Source organism: Acanthochromis polyacanthus, chromosome 15 (assembly GCF_021347895.1).
Source record: "Acanthochromis polyacanthus isolate Apoly-LR-REF ecotype Palm Island chromosome 15, KAUST_Apoly_ChrSc, whole genome shotgun sequence".
In the NCBI taxonomy this organism is placed as follows: domain Eukaryota; kingdom Metazoa; phylum Chordata; class Actinopteri; family Pomacentridae; genus Acanthochromis; species Acanthochromis polyacanthus.
The window spans coordinates 6790761-6816767 of NC_067127.1; the positions used below are offsets into that span (position 1 = coordinate 6790761).

Sequence of the window (26007 nt, forward strand, 5' to 3'; positions counted from 1 at the left end):
TTAGTCAAGACAGCCTCTGAGGTGGTCATCTGAAAAGCCGATGACTCATTCACACATTCATTTATGTGAATCATTGCTATTCACTTGTCAGCCGCTCTGTATTCAGGAAGAATTGCTTGTAACAGAGGTATTGTTTTAGTCCTGCATCACAGCTTATCTGCCTGTGTCCAGGAAATGGCACACCGCACATTTAGACAAGGTTGCATGAGCAAAACCTGGCCTACTGCGCAGATTGTTTTGGCACAACACACAAGTTCACAACAATCTGAGATATATCTTATTTAGGACTTCAGAAAATGAAACATTTCTTCTCAGATAAGCTCTTAAGCATCTCCTACATCCCCCAGAGGAAATTGCTTCTAATATTTCTAAACAACCTGCATTTTTGATCTTTGACCTTTTGTGATTTATTCACCCTTTTACCCTGTGCATCAGTTAAGGAACACTTACTGTAGCCATACATAATGAGCCACACACTCCTCTATTAATGCCCTTTTCAAGTATCTCTTATACATGCATGCACGGAGACATGCTTTTCTCAAATTCTAAACTGCAAAGCAAGCTACAATTGATTCATATTAACAGGCATTTTACAGGGCTTTGATCCACAATGAGTCAGAAAATTCATTATTTTAATCACGTAGGGTTCCATCTCCTGCAATACTAATATTTGGCAGGCAAAGATCATGAAATAGCCACAAATAAACACACTGTTTTTTTTGAAACATCATCTATTTCTTGTGCTCTTGACTGCTCACCAGCACAAGGACAGCTTGTGTCAGTTTTTTTTCCTATGCTTGTAAGGCATAGAAAAAAAAAAGACACAAATGAGAGCAGCCACAAGGCGATAGCGCCTCGTCGACATGTTTCACTAACAGACGGCTTGCGTGCGACCCAGCCCACCGCCTTCCTGACTGTCTGTCAATACTTACGTGTAAGTTTTTGGAGATGGAGCACAAATCAATGCCACGACACTCCCCCACACCCTCACATATGTTTAGACGATGCAGACACATGGACCTTCCCCTCCTCCACACACACAACACAGATCTAAGATGCACAACTATTTTGTCAAGTCCACATTCAAGAAATCTCTCTAAAAAAAAAACTCATGGAAATTATAAAAAGAACGATTAAAGACAAAAGCTCTTGTGAAATAACTTAGAAGGAAGCAAAGACACAATTTAATAAAAAGGATTTGTATTGTTTGTATTGTCAAACTGCACTACTGCATAACATACACAATACAAGTCATTTACTGACTGTACAACATGCCATTATGTGTTTTTTTAATTTTAATAATAATAATAACAAAAATGATGACTATATATATGTACACAACTCTGTTACAAGTTCATCTTCATCACTTGTGTCCAGATAAACAGCACTGACAAAAAAACAACTATGGTCGTCTTCACCTAGGATCTAAAAGCCTTGATTGAAAGAAACACAGTTCAAACACAACATCGGAATAAAATAGTCTTCCCACTACGGCTGAGATTTGGTGATAAATGCAATAAATTAAACAAGAGAACGATAGAAAAGTTCAAATGTCACCCTTCAAATGCAGGGGAGTCCTCTTGAGGAGGCGGACATGTGTGTCTCAGATGCCACTGAGCATGCCTGTCGATTGTATATCTCATAAATGAAGAATCTTTGTCACTCTTCCATCCATCCATCCATCCATTCATCCATCCATCCATCTGTTCCTTCTCCTTCTGTCTTCAGAACATCCCAGTGGTTTGCAGGAAAACTCTTCCTTCTGAAAATCAACAAAGAAAGTCCGATAAATAAAAACCGTCAGCTTTATGTAATTAGTTCATCCATAGAACTACTGAAGAATACATCCACGACCGGAGATCATTAACAAAAGAATGTTATGGAGGAAGGCTCGGTTTAAAGCCTTTTTTCGGCCCCTGATCCCCGTTTTTGGCGATAAAACTTCCTGGCACAAAGGAACCACATCCTGCCCTGCTGTCTGACAGACAATTCCCCTTTAAATGATTTATTACTGGGTGTTAATTATGCAAATGATGTCCAAACAAACTCGTCATGAGGACAATTAAGACAGCCATTAATTAGTGGCCAGTTCTCTTCTTGCTTCACTGACATTCAATTAAAAATTGCTTTTGAACAAGCGCGCTGTCTGGTATGGTGGTCTTGGCACAGCGCGGAGCAGAGGTGGGCTGGAACCGTGCACTCCTTTGATGAGGCCGGGCTACAGATCACGGCCATTTCTTTCTCTGTCTGTTTAAGATGTTACATGTGGGATTTTTCTCATTAATCCATCCCTGCGAAGACAATAATGTTGGCAAAACAAATATATTAAACGCCCGTCTCCATTAAAACGGTAGCCCCGGTGAACTGTCTCATGCCTCATTTCGTTTTGTTCAATTTCTCAGGAGCGGTCTCGCTGTGAAATCTTTGAAAACCCTTCCACTCGACTGGTCAGTTAAGCATCAAAAGCGGAGAGTAGGTGAAATAATGAAATCTGTTGTCCTAGCTCAGTCGATAAGAGCTAAATAAATCCCCACCAGCAGGTATGCCGCGATTCTTACACTGAAATGGAATTTCTGGGTAAGCGTGACAATCAATTTATCACTGTTAATAATAAGTAAATTATCTCCACTAACTTGGTGAGGCGCTTCTACAAATGCTGAAACTTTTACTGCTTTATATCTATTTCTCTGTTCTTAACATGACTGTTAGAAGTGAGAGAACATTTTAGCAGTGACAGCTTTTCTGTCTAATAATTTCACAACATTCATACCGAGGAGGCAGTGCTTGTTATCTGGACGCCTGTACCTTGTACTGTCCCCTTAGTGTCCATCCTGCTGTCATCGTGGTTGCTGCCTTCCACGTCCTGGGTCACAGATTCTGTGTGAGGAGGAGCTGTTGATGATTGATGGCCTGTAGTTTGGCCATTAATTAATAAAGACACTTGATTAGCGGCTAATGAACAGTCGAGGCTAAGTCGCACCGAAAGCTTGGTGACATTTAATATGAAAATGAGAATTAGGCTGGTTACCGCTACATTAGGCTCAATTTTGAGCCAAAGCAGAAGTAAAACGCAGGTATGACAAAGGTTTCTGCACCTGTGTGTGTGTTGGCAGTGTGCAGCAGGCTGTGCTCTGCCTGATCACGCAGTTTGACCTCCTCCTCCAAGGCCTCCTGTAGTCTCCTCTTACTCCTCTTTTCCTTCTTCAGGCGCTTCTGGATCAGAACTGAATGGAGAAGAAGAGGAAAAGAAAGGACAGGTGGCAGAGAATGTTAGAAAAGTACACATTTAAGGGTAAATTATCTTGGCTCTTCCATTGTATGAGTTTTATTTTTTTAATACATGACTTAATTTGTGTTTACTGTTGAAGGAATTAGTTTATAATATTTCTTGTGTTGTCTCAGTGCTTCTTGACCTTCCTGGATCTTTAAATTGTGTGATTTGAGAGATTTTGAATCTGTTCTTAACTTGGACTGTATTGCTGTTTTTTTTTTCAGAACTAAATGTGCAATACACTCTGCATGAAATCACATTTGATTTTTGCAGATTTGTGCCAAAAATCCAGCACAACTGCTGGTTTGAAGGATCAGAATACTGTTCTACTGCAGGACTGTCATCTGCAACAGGTATGTACAATCACGCAACTGGCTGTTTTGGATCTACATTTTACAGTCACTTTCCATCTAAAGTTGCTAATTTCTCCACCTGGCGTGACCTCATTACGCAAACCGCGCTTGACCGGAATTTGCTCTGACTGCGCCGCATATGACAGATTTTGTGAACTTGCCAAACTTGATTTAGTTCGCAGCATACGTGCCAACCTCGGTGTAATTCACCTCTGCAGATGCTTTGAGGGGTAATATGCAGTAGGTGTCCTCACTTCCTTATCTGATTTTCAACTTAATGGACGTCCTGTCAGCTTAGAAGTGGATTAGATCAGCGTTGTTTAGCTGTGCAGCGGCATTGTCGGTGTTTAGATGTTGAAATCCAAACCGTGCCAGTGTCGTGATGGTAATGTAACACTTCAATCAACACTTGGCAAAAGTTGCTAAACCCTGTCTTTTACGAAGCAATCTAAGATACTGCATGCGATACCTCTGTTTTTCTGTTCCATGCTGAGCTGTCTCTCCAAGGTCTCTCTGAGCTCCCTCTCTCGGACCAGCTCCATCTTCAGCTCGGTCCTCTCCAGCTGGTCCTGCTTCTCCTGGGCTCGGGCGTTCTCTATGGCAACCCTCAGCAGACCCTGCTTGGAGACACACAGGCGAACATCAACAGGTTACACACCGAACAACAGCCAACAAAGATGTCAGTCATCCATAAATGCTTAAAAATGAAAAAAATTAGAACTCTTAAACCACCAAATCACCCAGTCCAAAAGAAAATATTTTGCCTTTTGCTGTCCCTCCTCTTGTCCTCATTTACGGGCACCAAAAAATATTGTTTCCTTGTCTGAAAAAAATCCAAAAATTCAGCAAAAAAAAAATAAAAAAATCACAAAATGTCTGAAAATTTGCAAAACCTTCAGGAAGGAAATTCCAGTAATTCCTTAAAATTTTCCCTTAAAAGTATTATTTTAAAAAATCCCCCAAATTTGGCAAGAAGAGTCTTGTAAATATTTTCAAAAAATGAGTAAAAATTTCCCCAAAAAATCCTAAAAATATCCAAAGTGATTACATATACATATCAGTAAAACTTCTAATATTTTCTTTAAGAACATTAAAAAAAAAAAATCAACCAAAATCCAGAGAAATAGGATTTTGGTAGATTTTTTGTGAATGTTCTTAAGAAACTTTTTTAACATTTCTTTTTTTCCACCAAAAAATGTTCAAAGATTTCCCAAAAATGCTGAAAATGTGGACATTAGACGTTTCACTGTTTAAATGTTTTAAATGTCGTCTGAAAACACACTTGTTCCGTGTAGCATTTGACGCTTAGCTTCTTTTAGAACGGTATGTTTCTTAAAATGCTTTTACTTATTTATTTTATTTTACTCTGTTAAGCGCCTTGTGCACCTTTTGGCTGTTGGAAGGCGCTTTATAAATAAAATTTGATTGATTGATTGATTGATTGATCACTGAAATTTTTTTTTTTCCCCACATTTTCAAACTTCAAAATGGGCCAGTTTTGGCTCGCGGGATGACACAAGGGTTAAGCAAAGCCACTGTGCTTTGAAACTTTAAAGATTCAAAAACAGACCTTAAAGAAGAAATAATTCACGAGCTACAGTCAGGTAAACCATCTCACTATAAATGTAATAGGTTTTTCTTCAGGCAATGTCTTAGTTCTGGGTTGTATACTTCCTACAAAAAGAATAGAAAAAAAAGAATTGAATAAATAGATGTGAGTTTAATGTCATGAAAGTCAACACCAGTTCTTTTAAATGCTAAAAGTGGAACTGCCAAAACATCAGGGTCAGGTGAGGTTAAGAACATATTTTTTTCCTGTGAAAACCCAGCCGCAGAGGGCTTTTCATTGTGACTGTTCTTTTAACAAAGACGTGTAAAATCTGAGAAGCAGGTCAGCACACGCCCATCCCAATTACCGCATATCCTAAATGTCTGCCTCGTCTGCTATTTAACATTTCAGGAAATCCCAGAGAGTGGCTCATCTCCTTTCCTATTCATCTTCGAGCATAATAATAATAAAAGCGCCGGCAGAGGCTCACCTGGATGTTCGTGAGCAGGGTCTCTATGGAGGACAAGCCTTCCGGGAAGATGAAGGGAGTGTGGTGGAGACCTGCTGGGAGCTTCTGTCCTGCAGGGTAAGATACCCTCTCGCAGCCTGATGGGGGTTTCTGGTAGACTTGTCTATCACAGCTCTCCCTGGTTGTCTGTGTAGCCAAGGAGTTGTTATCTGGAGGGCAGACAGACAGCGTGATGTCTCGTCACAGCGGCGATACACTCCTGAGTGAAGCTGAACACAATGAGCTCATGCCTTCCTTGGTCTTGAGAAGTGATATACAATGGCTGACTGCACTTCATTATGTCAAGTAACGACATCAGTAGTGAAATTAAAGCTGAATTTAAGCGTGAAACTTCACCACTGACCTTCGTAAATACCAATTTGACTGAAAGAAAGGTGGTCTGGTACTAACAGAGACAGTTTGGGTTATTGTGGATCAAAGATTTGTCAAGATGAGTTGTATTTTATCAGAGCGTGTGACCTTTAATCTCAAATATTTAACATTTAGTAGCTTTCTTTGCATGTTTCGACCACGTCTTCAGCAGTTTAAGCTGGTTAGGTTGTAATAACAGGACCTACGTTAAGTAACATGATAGCGGGTAATTATTTACCATTAAACATTCTTGATCTGCTGAGATACGGATTAAAGCTCTGGAAAACGCTAGTAGACAGACTTTGACAGTTAAACGGAAGCTGTAAGTGTATTTTATGTTGATTGTGCCACAGCCTCCTGCAACGATTCAGAGAATTTTTTAAAAATCATTTGCGCACATTTATAAAAGGTGACGCACTTGATTTGTCTCGATTTTTTTCTTGATCTTCCAAATTATCACTGTGTGACTTGAGCACAATTTTTGTTTCTTATTGTTCTGCTTTTTTTTGTCAAGTGTATTTTTAAAACGTGCTCAATAAATTCACCCATTTCCTGTGCCAACCTTTTGTGTGACAACCTCCACTATCTCTCAACAACTGTGCACATTTTCCTGATTAGCACAACATATTATTTCCAAGCATTCAGGTTATAAATCTGCAGTGGGATCATCACTGCCAAAACAATATGTAATCAAAGTGCAACGCAAATTTCGGGCTCACTAATAAATTTACTTAACTCCTTGCAAACATATCAAGGCCAACAGTAAATAGGTGTTTACACTAATTACTTTGTGCAAGTGCATGCGCAAATACACAAAAAGTCCTGGTTTGGGGTTTTAAAAATGTGGTTAGCCTTTATTAGATGGCAGTCTGCCTATTGATAATGCATCACAGCTTGACATCTCCCATAAAAGCAGCTAAGAACCTGCATTATGGATGACCATCTGTTTGTAAACCTGAGAACTGCGTGTTCCCTTTTTCGTGACAGTGAGGGAGATGAAGATTAGCCATTTTCTGCATTTTTCCCCCCTACATCAGGCAGTTGCTCACTTTATGCGTTTACTGTCATCCGAGCCACTGAGGGACGAAGATGTCCTGGGAGTCCGGCGGTTATTGGAGCAGAGACGAGCGTGAACGTGCGATGTGATATCTGGCACTTTTTCTCTGTCTGTGACAAATGACAGTGTTTTCTCCACTTAGCTGACCACAGCATCTTCTGCTCCAAATCCACCCACCTTCCCCACTCTGCCTCGGCCTCACGTCTTGGCAACTGTCACATTCAAGGTGTTTCACAGATGAGAAGCAATGCCCCCCCCCAACCCCCCACCCTCTTTCCTCCTCCACCTTTTTCTCCCTCTTTCTTGCTAAAAGCATTGCTCTGTAGAGAAAGGTAATTAGCAGGTGCTGGCGAGCTCAGCGGAGGGCATCCAACTACACTCCTGTGGCTCACATACAGACACACACACACACACACACACACATTTGTAGCCGATGAAGTGCGCAGTCAGCAGCGTGGGCTCCCCAGGCTCCTTGGATGTGACTGATCCTTTATTGAGTTACTGTTTTACGCCTACTTTACCTCACACTCACACACACGTTTGGCATAAATACACACACATACACACAAAGCTGCCAGCTTGTTTGATCATTTACCCATCTCCCTAACCAAGGTCACTGTCTGTTTTTCTCTTTTCTCCCAACTTCATCTCTCTTTTTACCCCCCTCTCTTATTCCTCTCCCACCTGTCCCCAGGGCTAATGAACTTCACCACGTGAAGACTGCCAGTCAGCGGAAGAGAGCAGGCAGGGATGGGAGGGAGAGAATGGGAGAGACAGAGAGAGAATAAAATTCTGCTGATGTTTGGTTAATGGGAGTGAGGTGTCAGGGATGGCCTCTGATCTTTGCTGCATGGATACGTTGTTCAAAGACCACTAAAACAGCACACACAGCCAAAAACCGACTCACACACACGTACGCACACACACTCGCAGAGATTATCATACAATGGATTGACAGAATGACAGCGCTGAAGTGCTCTTTGAAACTCCGCTCAATCCACGATAAACCTATCCTGTGATGTTCTAGGTCAAATACAAAAGCTTGCAATCCAGCAAATGTACATGCATGTTTCATTTGCATGCCGGAAAATCAATTGAGAATCAATTGCATAAATGCGATGTGTGATGCATGGCATTCACGTCGCTGGTGCCATCACTGCTTTGTCAATATGTTCACAGATACCTGACAGCATCGGAAACCTTACCTGGGAGGCCTTTGTGATTTTTAGATTCGATTACTGAATAATGCGATTCCGTATTAGAATACATTTACACAAGCGCGTGCACACACATACAAACTTATACACAAACAATCTCTCCCTCTCCACCTCTCTTTCTCTCTCTCGCTGTAGATTTCTGCTGACTGTTTGTCCTTGAGCAGTCCTCATTAAGCTAATGCAAACCTCCCTGACAGAGAGAACCAAACAACTGACGTTGCAGCACCGTGGCAACGCGGGCCCTAACGACAGGGAGGCAGTCGTTATGCAGATGAGGTCCAGCTGAGAGCGCGGGAGGCCGCCTGGCTCGTTAGGCCGCGGCCCGGCAAATGGCTCGCTAATGTAACACCGCTTCCTGGTCTAATGGAGTCCTGTTTTGCAGAATTATTTGTCTTTGCTCTCTGCGGGAGGCTGGGGGGCCGCTGACAGCGAGGTGGAGAGGAGGAGGAGGAGAGAAAGGGTGAGAGAGTGAATCCTCATCGACCTGTTACTGAGATTTCTTCCTTGTTCAAACGTTAGAAGATCTCTCTCTTTTAAAACATACATCACATTAGAAAAACCATCACACCGTTTGCCACAGGTGTTTAAGAGCGTCAGTGATGACACAGATGGATGGTTTGGATGGATGCTTGTTGCTCTCGATTGACAGATTACGTTCCGAGGTGATTGATTTGTGCGAGAAATAATCATTGCTCATTAATAATTATATCATGATTAATGACTGGAGCAAGAAATTCTCAGGAAAAAAAACAGAAGTTGACCTTTGAGGTGAGGTTGACACTCAAACTCAGTAATTCTAGGGTAACATAAGACACCTTAAAACAAGATGAGAACTTTGAAATTCAAGCTGCATGAGCGTACGAGTGTGTCTTACCTCTGTCAGCGTGGCTCCTCTTGTTCTCCTTGTTGTATTCCACCAAAGCCACATCTGTCTCTCTGGCCCCCTGCACCAATGCAGGAGAATGTCCCAACACACTGTGGCTCGACGACAGGCCATCATGGAGAGGGTCTGCAAGGAAAGAGTAATAAAAAGTCAATAAAAAAGGAATTCATAAATTCCTCCAAGGTAGCGTCATGGCCATAGCATTCACTGCACTTTTGAAAGAGTGCGTCCACGCCACAGGTGAGTACATACGTGTGGTTTCTGCAGTGCGTTCTGTGTGAGACGGCGAACTCGACACGCTGCTGCTGTGATTGGATGACATCTGAGCTTCCTCCAGTGAGGGAGAAGGGGAGGGGCTGTCACGCACTCGCTCCTGACGGGCAACAAAATGACACAGGGTCACAAAATTAAACTGAAAATTACAGCTGGTAACGCACAAAAGTGTACACTGTGAGTTCAAAATTCAGGTAGAAAATTTTATGTTGATTTATTTTAAAGAATAAATGTCACAGATACCTACATGATCCCTGGAAATGTGGATTGGATCATTGCAAGGGGAAAATGCAACATTCACAATCAAGAGTTTGTAGTTCAGTGATCTAATTTTAAATCAGATTCTTTGTCACGGCTGAATGTTATTACTACCGTCTCATTTAGATGAATAAAGTGGATGGATACACTGAATTACCACCAAGAAAAGGGACATTAATCAATCAGTAAATTTTTAAAGCAAAAGGAAGAACTGCAAAGTGGGGTTTAGTTAAAGCACGTTTGTGGCAATCTAGCTAAAATGTTCTATGTGTCATGTTGGGTTCTAAAATGGATTTTTTGTGAAATAATAATTTTTATACAACTGTCAAATTTACTGGACTTTTTTCCACATTTAGCCAAATACATCATAGGTGTGTTTTGGATTTGCAAAACATGATAAAATCATTCACAAATCACCTTTTATTAAAAGAAATGATATTCTTAGGAACATGAAAAGGCTTGGAAGCTACTCTGGTGCTCATTTCATTAAGTTTCACATTTAGGAACAAGTCCAATGTCTTATAAACAATGGTCCCTGTGGTTAAAATTATGATCACAGATGCAATTTCCTGTAACTGATGAGAATACAGTGTGATAAAACTCTGTCTAGATTGTCAACTTTTAAGTGTAATTCTCTCCAATCTTTCTAAAACACTGACTGAAAAACACCAGAGTGTTGTTTTTAACAAAGTTTTTCTGTCTGTATGCAGGATATCTCAAAAATGTATAAATAGATATGGTATTGACCTGAAGCCAAGGAACAACTGATTACATTCTGGTAGCAGTCCAGAACTTGGATATCCCCTAGTCGACAGTTTTTAGCTGCAACTCGAGTCTAAGTTCTGCGCGTAAAGAATCGAAAGAGTAAGTCATCACGAAACTTAAGGGACAAGAACTATGTCTTGCGAAGTTAAAAGCGAATCAGTAAGTTGTATAATTAACTGGTTCCACAAATATTTCAAGTGAGTGTCACTTGCACGGAGACGATTGCTGCTGGCTGGCGGTCAGATCCACCGGGCTGATGGGCCTCTGAGTTCACCTTAATGACGGAGGTGGGAGCCCTGGCAGGGGGGTTGGCGTGGAGCTGTGCCACGTTGGCCATGCTGGCCAGCGTGCTCAGTCGGTTCATCTGGCCCATCGCCATGGAAACGGAGGCCGGCGCCAGGCTGGCAGGGATCAGAGGATGTGACATCATCATGAAGGGCAACTGATCCAGAACTGGGATGGAACAGAACAAAATAGAGAATAGAACAGAATGGAATAGAACGGAAGGAGAAAGAGCACAGTACAGTCAGTAAGTCTGCTGCTTCTCATATGGCAAAGGTCACACCACAGCGGCGTTGTTTAAAGGTCATCAAAGCTGCACTATACAGATACAGAACGTAAAACAGGTTCTATATATCTTGTCTTTCATTTTTCGCATGAGCCTTATTTATTCATCACAACTTCAAGGCCTCTGCTCAGTCTCGTGTTGGTTACTGAGCTGAAAACCCATCCTCTGATGACTGTGAGCGGATCTGGACACCAGTGTCATTCCTCTTTGTTGAAAGTATTACCTGGATGACTGCTCTGCTTCTAAAACCACATCTTGAAAAAAAAAAAAAAAAAAACGTGCACAGCGTGGAGAAAGATGAGTGCAGCAGGAGAGTGAGAAGAGGGAGGGGAGCGTGATCATGATCAGGATGAGCGCGTCTCAGAGATGTAAGGACTGTAATGGCCTCAAGATGTTTCTTGAGTGTCATCTGCAAATAAAACACAAATCCAGCCTCTTTGGAATGAAGTAAAAATAGACGACTTTTCTCTTCCGTTGCCCCGGTGCTTCTTCATGATAATCCAACACATTTTTCGGCAGTTGAAACTAAACTCCTATTATCGCGGCCAATCTGTTGTTCACACTCCTCTCTTTAAGACAAGCATCCATTATCTTTAAAGAAAATCCTTCCTCTCAACAGCACCCCAGTGGGTTGTTGCAGTTCTTCTATTCATGAAACAAACAATCCTGTTGGGGGGGTAGAAAATGACATAAATATTTATCATTTAATAAAAGGAAAAACAAAAACAAAAGAAACACAGGGAGGAAGTGGAACAAAAGAAGCTGATGGCAGTCCTGGTGCTGGGCCAGCAATGCACGCTGGGTAATTATAAACACAAAGGAAAAAATCTTGGACTCTATTCCGCACAATTGTCACAAATAATAGAACGAGTGCATGGAAACAAAAAAAGGCTATCCAAAGAAGAGAGATGAAATAGAACAAATAAAGGCAGAAAGGGAAAGAGAGAAAAAGAGAGAGAAAGAAAGAGGGGTAAAAAAGAAAAGGCAAACTCAGAAATAAAGGGTGAGGCGTTGACTTTATGAGTCGGGCTCGCTGGACATATGTGCAGTGCTTTGTGCATTTGGCAGATTAGTCTCTCACTTGCCCAGAGCAGAAACCAATCCAAACAAAAGATCTGTCTGAATGGAGCTGAATAACCAGATGCTCCGACAATCAACTAGCAGCCAACTCCAAATATTAAGCCTTGGTTAGAAAACAGCGCTCCACTTTTGTCACCCCCCCCCCCCCTCCACCTCCTATAATTTCATTTTCACTCTCTTCTTTACTCTGCTTTTTTTTCTTTTTTACCCTCCCTCCTTCCTCCGCTTCCCTTCTCTCTTCACTTTCTCTGCCCTCCCATCACTTTCTCTTATGTTTCATTAAAAAACATCAAAAGTCAAAGTGCCTCTCTTATGTTTATCCAAACAAACCATTACTGTAAACAAACAGTTACTGTAAATTTCCCAGAAGATCTTGTTAAATGCAGAAATGGCTGCTCCCCGCTCTTCCCCGGCCCATAAGGTGTCACACTCAGCATTTGTGAGTGTGTGCGTGTGTGTAATCCGAGATTGCCTTTGTAGTGGTTAAAACTCTGGTAGGGGCCTATACTTCCCATAAGGCCGTGGGTGGCAGTATGGAAAAAAACACATTATGTGTGTGTACGTATGCCTGTGTGCAGTGTTTGTGTGTGTGTGTTTCCACTTGACTCTATCATTAACAGTGATTAAGCTTTACAGGTTTATAATGGCTGGTGGTAACCATGCCACCTAACTGCGCACAGATGCTGGCAGTCGTAACGGAGAGTATACAATGGTAAACAATACTTAGTGTAGAGGAAAAACTTCCTGCACACAAAGCCTGAAAAGGGATTTTTTTCTACTTGTGTCTCCTTGTGATTTTGTTTTGAAAGAAACACACAAGGGCAGTTTTTCATTTCGGTCCTAAAGCCTCGCACTGTGCTCCTCATTTTAAGTGTGCGTGTCCCAGGTTGATAGCGTATTCCACACAGACCTCCATAAGCCCTGTCATCTGTCTAAACACACTGATGTCGCTTTAACCTGTCGATAACAGTGGGGGCGGCGTGTCCGATCTGTTCGTGTGTGTGTGTGTGTGTGTGTGTGTGTGTGTGTGTGTGTGTGTGTGTGTGTGTGTGTGCGTGTGCCCGTCCCACCATCGATTGTCCAGCGTTTGTCGTTTGCATTCAGGATAGTGAATTAGAGAGAAGACTATTGATTTGGCTTCAGCCTCTCATCTTATTCATCTCTCTATCATCCCGGTGCGCTCGCTCTCTTCCACCGATGCTCCAATTTTGCTGGCTGCTCTCCCTCACTGCAACAGCCAGGGATGGGTGCAGGAAAAGGGAGCAGCTTTTAATAACATATGACTAAAAAGTATACCTGCACATGTAATGAGCAGCCAAAAGGGATTCGATTCCAAAATGAGGTGATTCTGAGCTTTCCAAGGGCAAAATGACTTAACTGTAAATGAGAGCATACTGCTTACTCAGACTCTTTTTCCCGTACATCCTGATTTAATTCTGCACCATATGACAAACAAATATCGCAGTCATATTGAGCATGAGTAACATAGCTGGTACACTCTCTAAATGTGGTGAGTAATAAGTGGTAATGATTCGCCAGAGATGTTCTAAGGCAACGCTTTGAATAAACAACTGTGTTTTTCAGGAAACGTTTGATGAATCTCGCTGAATCCCACAAATGTGCAAACAAATCCAGCTGACGGAAACATTCACCCCCTTAAAATATCAAAGACCAGAAAACGCAATAAAAGCTGGATCTTTATGGTTTTCATTGTTTGGATTACCTGATGTCCATTTGACTCATTGCTCCTAAACCTACCCACTCATTGCTATAAACTCAGAAATGCTTCCTGAACGGTATCAAATCCCACAAACAAGCTGACGGAAACATTCAGCCTTATTTGAAATAACAACAACTGCAAAGTGCAAGACAGTCAGATCTTTATGGTTTTGACTCGATGCTGCTATAGTTTGTTTTTCCCAAGAAATCATACAGGCAGCAGAGGTGATGTCTAAACACAGCTGCTCAGGTTGTGTTGACTTAGCATCCCAGATGTGTACAGACAACAACATGATATGCGACCTTAATTGAACATTTCACACACATGCATACGTGTGTGTGCGATGGACGAATCCGACTCACCCAGGCCAGGGTTGTGGTCACCGTTCTCCCCATTTGGCGCGCCATGTTGCTGGTTGCTGTGGTAACTGGCCATCGCCTCCAGTTTGATCTTTTTGGCCAGGGCCGAGAGATCTGAGAGAGAAAGACAGATATAGAGAGGAAGAAAAAGGGGGAAAGAAAGAAAAAGAATCAATAAGAGCCAGATCAATGGCCCCCGGTGGAGGATTAGAGCAGTGGGTAGGCAGGAGGTTGTCATGGGAAGACAGAGGCCAGCCATTCATTCTGACTGCACCGCTGCACCGGCCATTTAGTCTGCCAGGGAATCAGCAGTGATAGGAACAAGCCAAGACATTCATCTCTCCCACACAGGGATATCACATCCCACAGCAGAGCACTCAGGACAGGCACTCAGCGGCAGCAGCGGCTCCACCTTTTAGCCAGAAAGTACTTCTTTATCAGTATGAATTAGAAGCACGGGACAAAAAGTGGAGATACTTTTTAATAGGGGTTGTGCACTTTGGGATAATTCGTAATGGAGAGCGACAAAATGTGGCAGCAGGGCCGGGCCGCATTTTAATTTGTGTCTTGAACCTCAGAAGGTTGTTTGACCCGCGGAGCGACCTTTAAAATAGAAAATTAAATATCTCTCGCACTAATACAGACAAACATGGCGAATTATTAAAGTTGGGACAAACCACACAACTGTGCAAACAACGGCGAGGAAATACAAACAAACCATAAGTCTTAATTTCCTGATCTTGGATACATCTAAACATTTGAAACGAACTGAACTGCTGAGTTTTTTCCCCCCCTCTCTCAGACAATGGGTGTCTGAGGTGAATAGTTTGTCTGCCCAAGACGTCGACAACCACAACAAATTGTTCCTTTTCTTCTCATCTTCTCTCCCTCTCTTCCATGCCCTCTCCCTTCTCCTCTCCTCCCATCCCCTCTCCTTACTTTACCTTTTCAAATGTCAGCATCACAGCGGGACATAAGCCACTGTGTTGCATGTGTGTATGTGCGAGCGCACGAGGGTGAGAAAAAGAGACTAAGGAGGATCACATCAAAGATTTTTCCTGCCTTTTACGCTCAAATGTCCTCCCTCTCTCTGTCTCCTTCTCCCCTCTCATGTGGCCAGTTCTAATCAGTAGCGCTGACATTGCCGCCGTGCCCTCTCCTTTGGTGGAAAAAGACTCTTTTCCCACTGAGAAAGATGCTCTTGAACGCTCACACAGACACAACACACACACGCACACACACTCTCAGCCACCTTTGAACAGTGAGAGGAAGCGGAGGCTAATAGAAAATGGCTTCTTTTGAGGCGGGGAATGAAAAGATCAGGTTGCAGTGAAGAGCACAAAGCCAAGGGCAACTTTGAGAGCGGTGAGGTGCCAACAATTACTTTTCTCCCTTTCTCTGTTCTACACACGCACACACTCGCACACACAAACACACTACAATAGGGACCCAAACACAAAACTGTTTGTGACAAAAACAAGTGGCACGACGGCTTTTAGCAGGCAGTTGACTAAGAGCAGGTGACTGTTCGTAGAAAGTTAGTAAAAACATGCACCTCTGCAGATTCTGACATTAAAATCAGCAGCATTTCCTTTAAACAAATACCTCATACTTGAAGAAACAATTGGGTTTTACATTCACAAACTACACACATCCTGAAATCAACTACAGATCAATTTCAAGAGGGCTTCAAGGGGCTAAAGAGTATGACTCTTACTCAACCTAAAAGAGGACTTTGTGTACTTATAATTCAAGAAAAAAGACCAAGCTTGCAAGTTATGAGTTGTTTCTGGTGTGTCAGCAGCGTGTATGCTAATTTTATTAATCAACACACCGGTCACCTCCCAGAACTCCACCTCCTCATACTATTGATGATGGGTAAATGTGTCACTACGGCAGATCTGAAGGAAAATTAGTGAAAATCCACCCACCCTGTATCCATACTGCATAAGCAACCAGTTCTCTCTTTAAACTGATGGGATGAATCAGACAGTTACCACTTTCTGACAGCTGAAAAGAGAGCAAATTTTTGAACTTTGACAGCTACTTCACTCTGAAGCAACAACATGTCACTATTTCACTCTGTACAAGAGCTCCTGGAGCCAAAAGAGGGATTTCTGCTGGGACTTTTCAGCATGTACTGAAAAATTGCAACCCCCTGACATTAGGGAAAAACTTGTGAAAGGGGGGGATTTAGAGATTTACAGCGGCTTTATGCTACTTATAATGAATCTTTGATACAGAATACACTAGCAGATGAATAGATCTGTCCATTTTTACCACTTTACTGTTGTTTGTGTTCATTGGTTAAAAATGGTTTTAGCATATGATTTTATTGGGTTGCAGTAAACATTAAAGTAATGTTAGCATTACAGTAAGCAGTATCAGTGGTAGTGGTACTATTAAAGATAGAATACTGTATGACAGTTAATTGTATAAAATGATTTCTAGTATTTATGTTTTACTCTTTAGTTCTTCACAGTTCATTTTTATAGTTCGGCATGTTTGGATTGAAATGCTTTGTGTAACTATGTGTACCAGTTACTGCAAGTCTTTTTCCAAACATGGAACATTTTAATTCACATAACTGTATTTCTTTCCATTATCTTGTTCTCCTAATTACAACTTCATGCTCCTAAAATGCCACGTGGTTGAGCCGAAGGCTGGATGTGTCACTGGTTGATTCATCGTCACTGATGTGTAGCAATTCTTTGATTGGCCTGCTTAGACATGTACGGGAAAAAAAGAATTCTTCCTTTCCAACAGGCAGCTGTGACTTTTTAGTCAGAGGACAAGTTACTTGACGGACTAATAAGGGATTCTGATAAATATAAAATTATGAATAATGATGATGGAATAAGAATCTGTCAAATACATCGATATAATAATCATATTGACATGAAAATCTAATAAAAATCTCAGAAACAGTGAGGTAAAACAAGAGAATTGCATTGAAAATCAAGAAAAAATTAATTCCAACAAAACAAAAGGCATAACAACAGGCAATTGAAATTATAGTCCTTCAATTAAATTTGTATATAAATGTTAGTATTGATAGTTTTAACAAAATGCTAAACTTTGCAAGGAAATATATTCAAAATAACTGATGGTCCAAAGTAAATCTCCTTTTGTTTTCTGTCATTCAAAACCCAAAAACCAATCTTTAAGCAGTCAGAGAGCTGCAGAAGTGTTTGTAAATGCAAATTTTAAAAGAAATCATGACTTATTTTATGTTATTTCACTACAATTTCTTGTTAAACCTCCAACGTCAGACCGTGCGTTTGATCTCAGACTAGTCAGTTTAAGATGCACAGTGAAAAACACCGATAATTTACTACATTCATGCGCATGTGTGATAATTTTTCTACAATACTGTCTGTGTGTGATGAGGCCTGGGTGGTCACCTGCAGGAGGTATGATCCCAGCGTGCATCAGACCGCTGTGAGACAGCATGTGGTGAGTCCCGCCCTCTGTCACACTCTGCAGCCTCTTGGGCGGTCGTCCAGGCCTCGAACTGCAGGCAGAAAACACGAGTTAACGTTAGTCATTAGACAGTTTAATACTTTACCCCCTCAGTCAGTCAATTCTTCACGCTGAGACTGAGATGGGTGGCCTGGTTAGAGAGAGAGTGTCCTTCAGTCTGTAAACCTCTGATCCTGCTGAAGTGTCAACAAGCAAAAACAGTGAAACCTGACCGGTTCCAAGAAGGCTGCTGTACTGCAAATCTGACCTCCCTGTGGATACGAGCAAGCAAAAAAGGAGTTTCCCTATGGCATCAATAAAGCACCTCATTACTGTTCAGCTTACTCATTCATTTGTTTGCTTATTAAATGTGTTTGCTCGCCTCCCTCGCCTTCAATCCTTTCCTCATTTGGCCATTCATTCCCTTTTTTCTCGCCATGTCACTAATTTCCTCAGTAACGGCAGTGACTACAAGCAGATCCACATGCATTCCTCTATGTGTGTGTGTGTGTGTGTGTATGTGTGGTTTGTCGGAGCCATGCTCAATCAATCCTGGAGGAAGTATGTGAAAAGCTGTCAGACATCACTTCGGCTCTGACTAAACGGTGTGAATGTCCTGACAGGGGAAATGACACGGGCCACATCAGGCTTAATGACAACCAGCGTACCTCATCTCCTTTCATAGCAGCCTGACATAACACGAGTCTGTGGGCGAGTGTGGCGATGCTTCCGTGTGTGTGTGTGTGTGTGTGTGTGTGTGTGTGTGTGTGTGTGTGTGTGTGTGTGTGTGCGAAGTATTGAAAGACAGAGTGGGGAAAAAGAGAGGGGAAACAAAAGTTTAAGATGGAGGCAAAGATGAAGGAGGTGCAACCTGAGGGGAGAAAGATGAAGGGAAACGTGTATGGAGAGAGTTCGAGAAAAGGTGGGAAAGAGTAAAAAAAAAAAAAAAAAAAAAAAAAAGGAGGTAGACTAGCAGCAGCAGCTTCCTAGCGTGGGGTGTCTTTGAGCAGATTTTAATTAGAATCTAATCCAGCCGTCATTAAGGCCCTATAAACGAAGCTGTCAGTCAGGAGATTAATGGCGCCTCATTTGCATATTGCATATAATTCATCAATTACCCAGCAGAAAGGACCAATCCCCTGTTGACACACCCACCGGCTGAGAGGAGGGGGGAGATGAAGAGAGACAAAAAGACAGAGAGAAAGATTGTGTAGTCACTAACTGTGGGAGAAAACAGGTAGCTCATGTGTGTGTGTGTGTGTGGGGTTGTGTCTGGCTTGTGCGTGTGTGTGTGTGTGTGTGTGTGTGTGTGTGTATGAAGTGTTCAAAGGTTAATTTGATGAGCCGATGAGCTCCACAGTTCCTGCCCTCGGTTTTAATGAGTTGTTATTATTGTCTCTTATTATGGGCCCAGACCGACTGGGATGTGACAGCTGACATCAGATATCACACACACACACACATACACACACTCCCTGCCAGACAGTGACACACACACAAATATGTAGACAGTGAGAAAAACACACTCAGGTGGATATACATACACACAAGACAGACAGCAGGAATGTGCAAGAGGGACAAAGTTGTGTGAGTGTGTGCTGCTTTTGCAGAGGTGGTGGGGGTGCATTTAAATCGGGCTTATTATATATGTATATATATTTTTTTCTGTTTCAGTGCACATAGAGCAGCATACTGGGCTTTAACAAAAGCAGGAAATGTATTTTTAGGTCTCAAGTTTGAAGGTAAAGCAACACAGCTCCACTCAGACACACACCGAGCACAGGCAGATGCAGAAGGGAACATCAGTGGGGGAGAAATAAAACACACACAGACCAAAGACTGTGGTTGGTTTTTACTGCAGCCGCTTCCCTTTCCCTTACTACTGTTTATTTGCACACACTAATTAATGGCCTGTGTGCGTTGGGTAGGTGGGTGTGTTGTGCCGTGTCTTTGTATATGTTGCATTTTTGGGGGGAGCATAAAGGACTGGAACCTAATTTTGTGTTTAGTCTGCAAGTGCGTTGATACATCAAAGTGACCCGTGGAGGGAGGTGTATGTGTGTGTTGTGCATGCAAGTGTGTTTTTCGGCGTGTGTGCGTGCATGTGCGTGTGTGTGTGTGTGTGTGTGAGGTTGGAGAGCACCGGTTCCCTGAGGTAGGATTAATGAAAAAGCCTTTCATGGAAAAGTCATCAAGCTGAGGGGATGGAATGAGAGAGGGGAGGGGGGAAGAGAGAAAACAGTTCATTGTGTGTGTATAAGGTGTGTGTGTGTGTGTGTGTGTGTGTAGAGGAGGGGGTGTATGGCTTATGACCTCTTTGTCTCAAACTTTAATTAAAATCTCACCCAGACGTCCTCCCTCATGCCAACACTCTGGCCACACACACACACACACACACATTTGTTTAAAAAAGGTACTCTGTACATTGAGTTCTGCCCTCCAAGCTTAAGCAAGTGTGTGTGTGTGTGTTACCTGAAACATGAAACGCTAAACATGGCAGCTGGAGCTTAGCACAGGTGGAACAGAAACAAAACACAACAAAGATGACAGATCTCTCTCTCTCTCACACACACACACATACACTCAGAGTGAGGGGAAAGAGAAAAGTAATGAAAGAAGAGGAAGTGTTACAGTCAAAACAGTGGAACAGCTACTGGCTTGGAGGGACCGAGGTGCTGATAGGTAGCAGCTGTGTGTGCGTGTTTATGTGAGAGTGTGTGTGTATGTGTGTAGGGAAAAAAAAAGAAAAAGAGAGAACTTGCTCAAACAAGATTTTGTTTGGAATATATTAGCAGCGGTTTACAGCTCCCATGCTCCCATCCTTTCAATCTGTGTTTACCACATGGGTTTGTATTCGCCGTCACGGTCCGGTTTGATAAATCATAATGTCGTCGCTGTGCGCGGGAAGACTTATGTTGCTGGTTAGAGAAGGCAGGGAAAAGATTGATGTTGTGATCTTCCTCTCAAATCGAGGGCTGAAAAAAGGGAAAGAAAAAAAAAGGAGGTTTATGCGCCATTGTTATTAGGAAAGCCTGTGTGATGATGTCATGAAAGAAGCAGGCAGGACAACACACACACACACACACACACACAGAGTCGCACACAGGACGTTTGATCATGGCAAAAATCTGATCTCCTGAACTGATACCGCCTCGCATTCCTCTCCCACATTCCAGGGTCAAGACGATGTCAAGACCGTGTGTGTGCAAAGTGTGTGTGCTCCATTAAAACCTGTCACAGTGGAAGACATGGAGGCCCTCTCTATCTCATCGTGCTCTTCTCTATAAAACATCAAAAGAGTGCGGAGGTTAAAGTTGAGCGAACCACCCCACCCTTACACACACACACGGGCCTTCTCCTCTCCATCCTAACACTGCTCACTTTGACAGTGACTTATGGTGTGGCGGTGGGGCTCAGCTTTGAGGTGTCCACCTTCCCATGCACACACACACACACACACACACACAACACCGGCTCGGCGCTGCCAACTCGCAAGGCCGAAAATTTGCCACTGGGAGGCACAAAGAGGAGGCTTTTGTTGAGCTCCGCGGGCCGCTTCATCTCATTTATCATTTGAGTTTGTTCACTTTTTCTGTGTGAACGCACAAAAAAAACACCTGCTTCATATTTGACTTTGCTTGTAGAAACCTCCTTGAATGCAAAAGCTGTAAAAAAAAAATTCCATGTGAACTGAGAAAGGTCGTTCAACGTAAATTTTCAACTTATATCTTCCTTTTAGCTCAAATTGTGTCTGCTAGTTTTGAGGTGCAGAGGATTTAAATTTTTGGTTTTCAACAGAAGATAACTGAAATGCATGGAAGAGCTGCAAAAAAACACAAGTGAACTGAGGAGGGTCACTTAACCTATCTTTTGTTTTAGCTCAAGTTGTGTCTGTTAGTTTTGAAGTGAAGAGGTTCTGAATAATCTGTTTCCACCTGAACACAATTGAGGTTTGAGGAATTTTGCTCTCAGAAAATGATATTTGCAGATAATGTGACCTTGATGTTCTAGTTCATTAGAACTTTTCAATAAGTGCAATTTTTTTTTAAAGAAAGTAGGTCCTGTGAAAACTACTATCCGCCAGGTTGTTATCTGTTAACTCGAGTTAAGATGGACTTTTTCTTAGAAAAAAAGAGAAAATGCTGTTAATTTTTTCAAAATGCCATTTTTCAAAGCTTTGCACACAACAAATATCATTACATTCAACTCCACATGATTAGAATCTTAAGAAATCTTAATGCAAATGTCTCAAAATGAGTGCAAACTATGGCAACAGTACATATTAGTGCATATCTTGTGCTACATTTTTAAGGTTGTGTGTGTGTCTAAAAGGAGATCCTGTTCCTTGTCACATTACACCACTTTTATGTAACATGTGTGAGAGGTGGCATTACTGGACTCTGTGTGATATACAGATATATATAGTAAAATGCATGCGCTGCACACTTTGACCTGCAGCGAGCTGTTTGATGTGTGTTGCTAACAGAGAATGAAACTGTTCCTTTGTGAGGGAGAAAGAAAAGGAAGGAGGATCAGGTTGCCTCCTACACGCCATGTTCTCTCTGTGGAACTAATGTCATTTAGCAGCAAAGCCAGCAAACACACAGGCGTGACCATGTGAGTAGTGTGTGTGTGTGTGTGTGTGTGTGTGTGTGTGTCAGCGGATGACAACCAGTGTGTGTTTGTGTGCCACCTATGCATGAATTATAACTGGGCTTTGAGTGAGGGTGAAGTCGGCCCTTCTTCATGGTTTGATGAGTCAGTGGTCAGGGTGTGTGTATGTGTGTGTGTGTTTGTGCGCACAGCAGGCGTAAAAGAGTGAGACAAAGAGGAGAAGGAAAGACAATGATAAACAGAGGACGTTTTCGTAACCACTGCTTCAAAACATCTCATTTTTAATCTTTAAAAAAGGAAACAATGAATAAACAAATAGCCAGAAGAGTAAACAGTAGGACTGCATGTACAGCATTCTGTTAGTCATGTTAAACCACTAGACAGGGCTGTTATTTCTCCTCCAGCCTGTCTGACTGTGCTGAACTGGAAAATAATAAGTGATGGCTGTCTTAATCAGTAACAAAAACCTCACTGAGCCAAGGCTGTCAGAAATCATCACATTCTTGGAGACGTTCCTGAAACTTTTAGGTTCAGTCGGTCAGCCTTCCTGCTTTAACGACAACCATCTTGAGGTTTTTTTTTTTAACCTGCTACTGTATGTTGCTCCATCCACACAAGGGATTACTTAGAAAACTTCTAATGCAAGGGGGCTGATACTAATGGCTACCGCAGCACATTTGAAGCCTTCAGACAAAGAATCACGGAAGTTGTTTGAAGATTTCAGACGAGTGATGTTTTCAGATCTCATTAACTAAAGGCTGTTTGAGTGTAGTGTGGATAATTAGAGACGGCAGAGGCTGTGTATTTTCAGGGGTTGTATAACAACGTTCCCATTAACACCAGACACAGAAGAAATCCCAAAGCAGCCAGAAGATGCATCTGGATTTTGTCTTGGTTGGAGGGCCGCAAATGCTTAAGCACAGGTGTTAATCCGAGCACATGAAGCTGTAGGCTTGATTCTCACAATAGTCTTACTTCTTTTTGGAGTGTTTGTGGTTTTGCTCAACAAGTCAAAGCTTGTCTTAAAACCTCACACCTGGTATCAAAATCAAAGATAAAAAGCAGACATATATCAAAGCACAAGGATGATCTGACCTATACCCACAGAACATAAAGAAAAAGGAGGGGGAAGTAGTTTATATATCGCAAATTCAGGTTGTTTTTTTTTTTGCTGTTTATCTGAGCTCATCTTGATGCATCCTCTATCTGCATTTAATGGCAGGTGTAAATTGGATCATTCATGCTCCAAGGAGCAAGGATTAACCATCAAACAATATCAATTCCCCAAACTAAGGCTAATCCACACTCCTCTGGATTCAAACTCATGCTGTTATGAGCATGTGGTCTGCACAACGGCAGACTGAGGCACCAGGAAACCACAAATCCAAGCCAATTTAGCCCCTTAATCCAAACATCTCTGTGGCGCATTGGATTGATGACCCATGTAGTTGGTCACCATCAGAGTTCTGCAAAACAGCTAATTTACATAATCGCATCATAAATACCGAGAATTCATTTAATCATCTCCTCTGTTCTGATGCTCAGGGCTAAAGAGTGTTGATATGATAAGACAGGAGTTATTAGGGAGAGAGAGGGAGAGAGGGAGGCAGGGGGAAGGAGAGAGAGAGCAAAAGGATCAGCGAGTGAGTGAGTGAGCTTGTCCTGATTTAAGCTGCCGCTTGGGGCCAAATGAAAATTAATTAATTTCTGTGAAGAATCAATTTCTCAGAATGACAGTGTCAGATTCAATGTGTGCATGTGTGAGTGTGTCAGGGAGAAAGAGAAGGAGTGTGTGAGTGTGTGTGTGACAGAGAGAGAGTGAGAGAAGAGGGGGAAGAGATCATAGACTGTGATAACATGACAAACTTTTAAGAGTGTTTTTCCTATTAGGATTACTAAAATTCATTATCGTCAACACCATCATCACCATCGCAATGCTTATCATCCATTAAAATGGTAATTAGTAACAGGCCTAGCAGCAGGAATGTGGCAAATGAAAAAAGGGGTCAAATGGACTAAGACGGACATTATTAAATCAAATGCAAACTCCAAAAACAAATCACACAGTCAGGAAAAATGTATATATGTGTGGAATATTTATTTTCCCCCATAAAAAATGCTCCCTAAGGATTCAATTTTGTACAGTCACATCCAAAAATGTGTAGAAATGAGGGCTACGTTGACATTTTAACATAGAAAACATATCATGAGGTCATTATAATACAGGAATTTGCAATAATTAGATGTGTGTGCGTAATTTGCTATGAACTGGCGATTGGAACTAAATCCAAAGTATAAATTCAGGCAGATAGAAGTGTCAGAAATCCTTTTGGATCTTTTAGGCCTGTGCAAAACCTCCACCTGCTGCACCCGCCCCTCCTCACACATGAACCAGGTAACCCTCCATCAACCCCTGGTCACCCCTCATCTCCCTCTAAACCCGGCTCACCTTGCGTTGGTGCAGTCGTTGTAGAGCGTCTCGAAGTCCTGCCTGGAGATAAGTTTGCACCGGTTCACCCCGGGCTGGATGGCCCCGAGCCCCCGCAGCACCCGGACCTGCTCCACGTTGCACACCACCGGGGAGATGTCCAGCCGTTTCAGCTTGGTGTAGACGGTGTGCAGCCCGCCGACCAGGTGCTTGAGAAACACGTCGAAAGCTTGCGGCAGGCAGATGAGCTCCGTGTCTTTGACGGTGAACGAGGCCAGCTTGGCACCTTTCACCTCCACCAGTTTGCACTCGTTGTTCTGCGGCGTGCTCTCCACGGGCGACGCGGTGGCGTACACGGGCTTAGCACTGCTGGACACCGGCGCTCCTCCGCTCTTCAACGGGGTCCCGTTCGATAGTAAGAGATCCGCTCTGAACTGGTGCAGCAGCGCCGGGTGCGCCACCGGAGGAGCCGGGGAGGACGCGGCGGAGGTGGCCGCAGGTGGCGGAGAGTTGGTGGCCGGAGAGACGGAACTCGGCGCCGGGTGGTGGCCGAGCGGAGCGGCGGGGAGCAGAGCCGGAGCGGCAGGAGTTGCCATAGTGGTCATGCCCGAAGATCTGGAGAGCAAGTTATAAGTGAAACTATTTTTTGTTAAAAGAAAGTAACTTTAGCGAACACACGGCGGATGCTTTGCGAGTGCGGAGTGCGCATCGAGTGTGCCAAAGAGGAGGAGAAGAGGGGCATAAAAGAAGGAGTCCGTGTGTGAAAACAGATCACATAGTTGAATCAGAATGAGCGGAGGCTTGTCTCAGAGCTGGAGATGCTACTGTCACATTATCATAAAGAGGAGGAGCCTGGGCATATTCTTAGAGAGGGAGAGAGGGAAGAGAGAGAGCAAAGATTAGCCTACATAAACTTTGGATAAGCCTATTTGTGAACGCCTGACGAAAAGACACCTTCATATTAACGCCTCTGATGGGACTTTGTGTGTCTGTGGCACCAAATCTGGAGTCTTTAAAGCTACTTATTAGTGTAATCTTCCTATAACATCATTTGAGACTGCTATGTGAGACTGTTATCCTTTAAAAAAAATGCTTCTACTGTTGTACTTTTCCTGATGTCTGTCTTTAATAACAATCAAAATCTAATTTGTGCTTTAGAATAAAAACAGAAAGCTTGGTCATGCATAATGGACATTCAAACTGATCTTTATGTGCAGTTTAAGTGCTTTAAATTGAAGTCAACACATGAACTGATAACTTGGACAGGAGA

General features: G+C 42.5%; 1 protein-coding gene across 3 annotated transcripts; it reads right to left on the reverse strand.

Annotated features, from left to right (window-relative positions):
* Positions 1 to 1183: 1183 nt before the first annotated feature.
* dachc (dachshund c) lies at positions 1184 to 25549 on the reverse strand. Of its 3 annotated transcripts, none has more exons than XM_022218157.2 (11): positions 24759 to 25549; positions 17638 to 17747; positions 14237 to 14347; positions 10781 to 10959; positions 9463 to 9583; positions 9202 to 9336; positions 5664 to 5851; positions 4094 to 4241; positions 3096 to 3224; positions 2806 to 2910; positions 1184 to 1762 (listed from the first exon to the last, which is right to left on the reverse strand). In XM_022218157.2, exons 1-11 carry the CDS (start codon positions 25340 to 25342, stop codon positions 1725 to 1727), a joined length of 1848 nt encoding a protein of 615 aa, XP_022073849.1. In that variant the 5' UTR covers positions 25343 to 25549; the 3' UTR covers positions 1184 to 1724. The 3 variants fall into 3 exon arrangements, with proteins under 3 accessions (XP_022073849.1, XP_022073850.1, XP_022073848.1); XM_022218158.2 differs by having other exon boundaries at positions 2806 to 2877; positions 4094 to 4244; XM_022218156.2 differs by having other exon boundaries at positions 4094 to 4244.
* Between the last annotated feature and the right edge of the window lie 458 nt (positions 25550 to 26007).

What these genes read in the sequence shown, in the direction of transcription:
- dachc (XM_022218156.2), bottom strand. Translation starts at nt 25,342, where the DNA reads ATGACCACTATGGCAACTCCTGCCGCTCCGGCTCTGCTCCCCGCCGCT. An exon ending in AACGACTGCACCAACGCAAG is followed by an intron (nt 17,748 to 24,758) that starts GTGAGCCGGGTT and finishes TTCTGCCTGCAG; the next exon opens with TTCGAGGCCTGGACGACCGC. An exon ending in GAGGAGCCACGCTGACAGAG is followed by an intron (nt 5,852 to 9,201) that starts GTAAGACACACT and finishes TCTGCCCTCCAG; the next exon opens with ATAACAACTCCTTGGCTACA.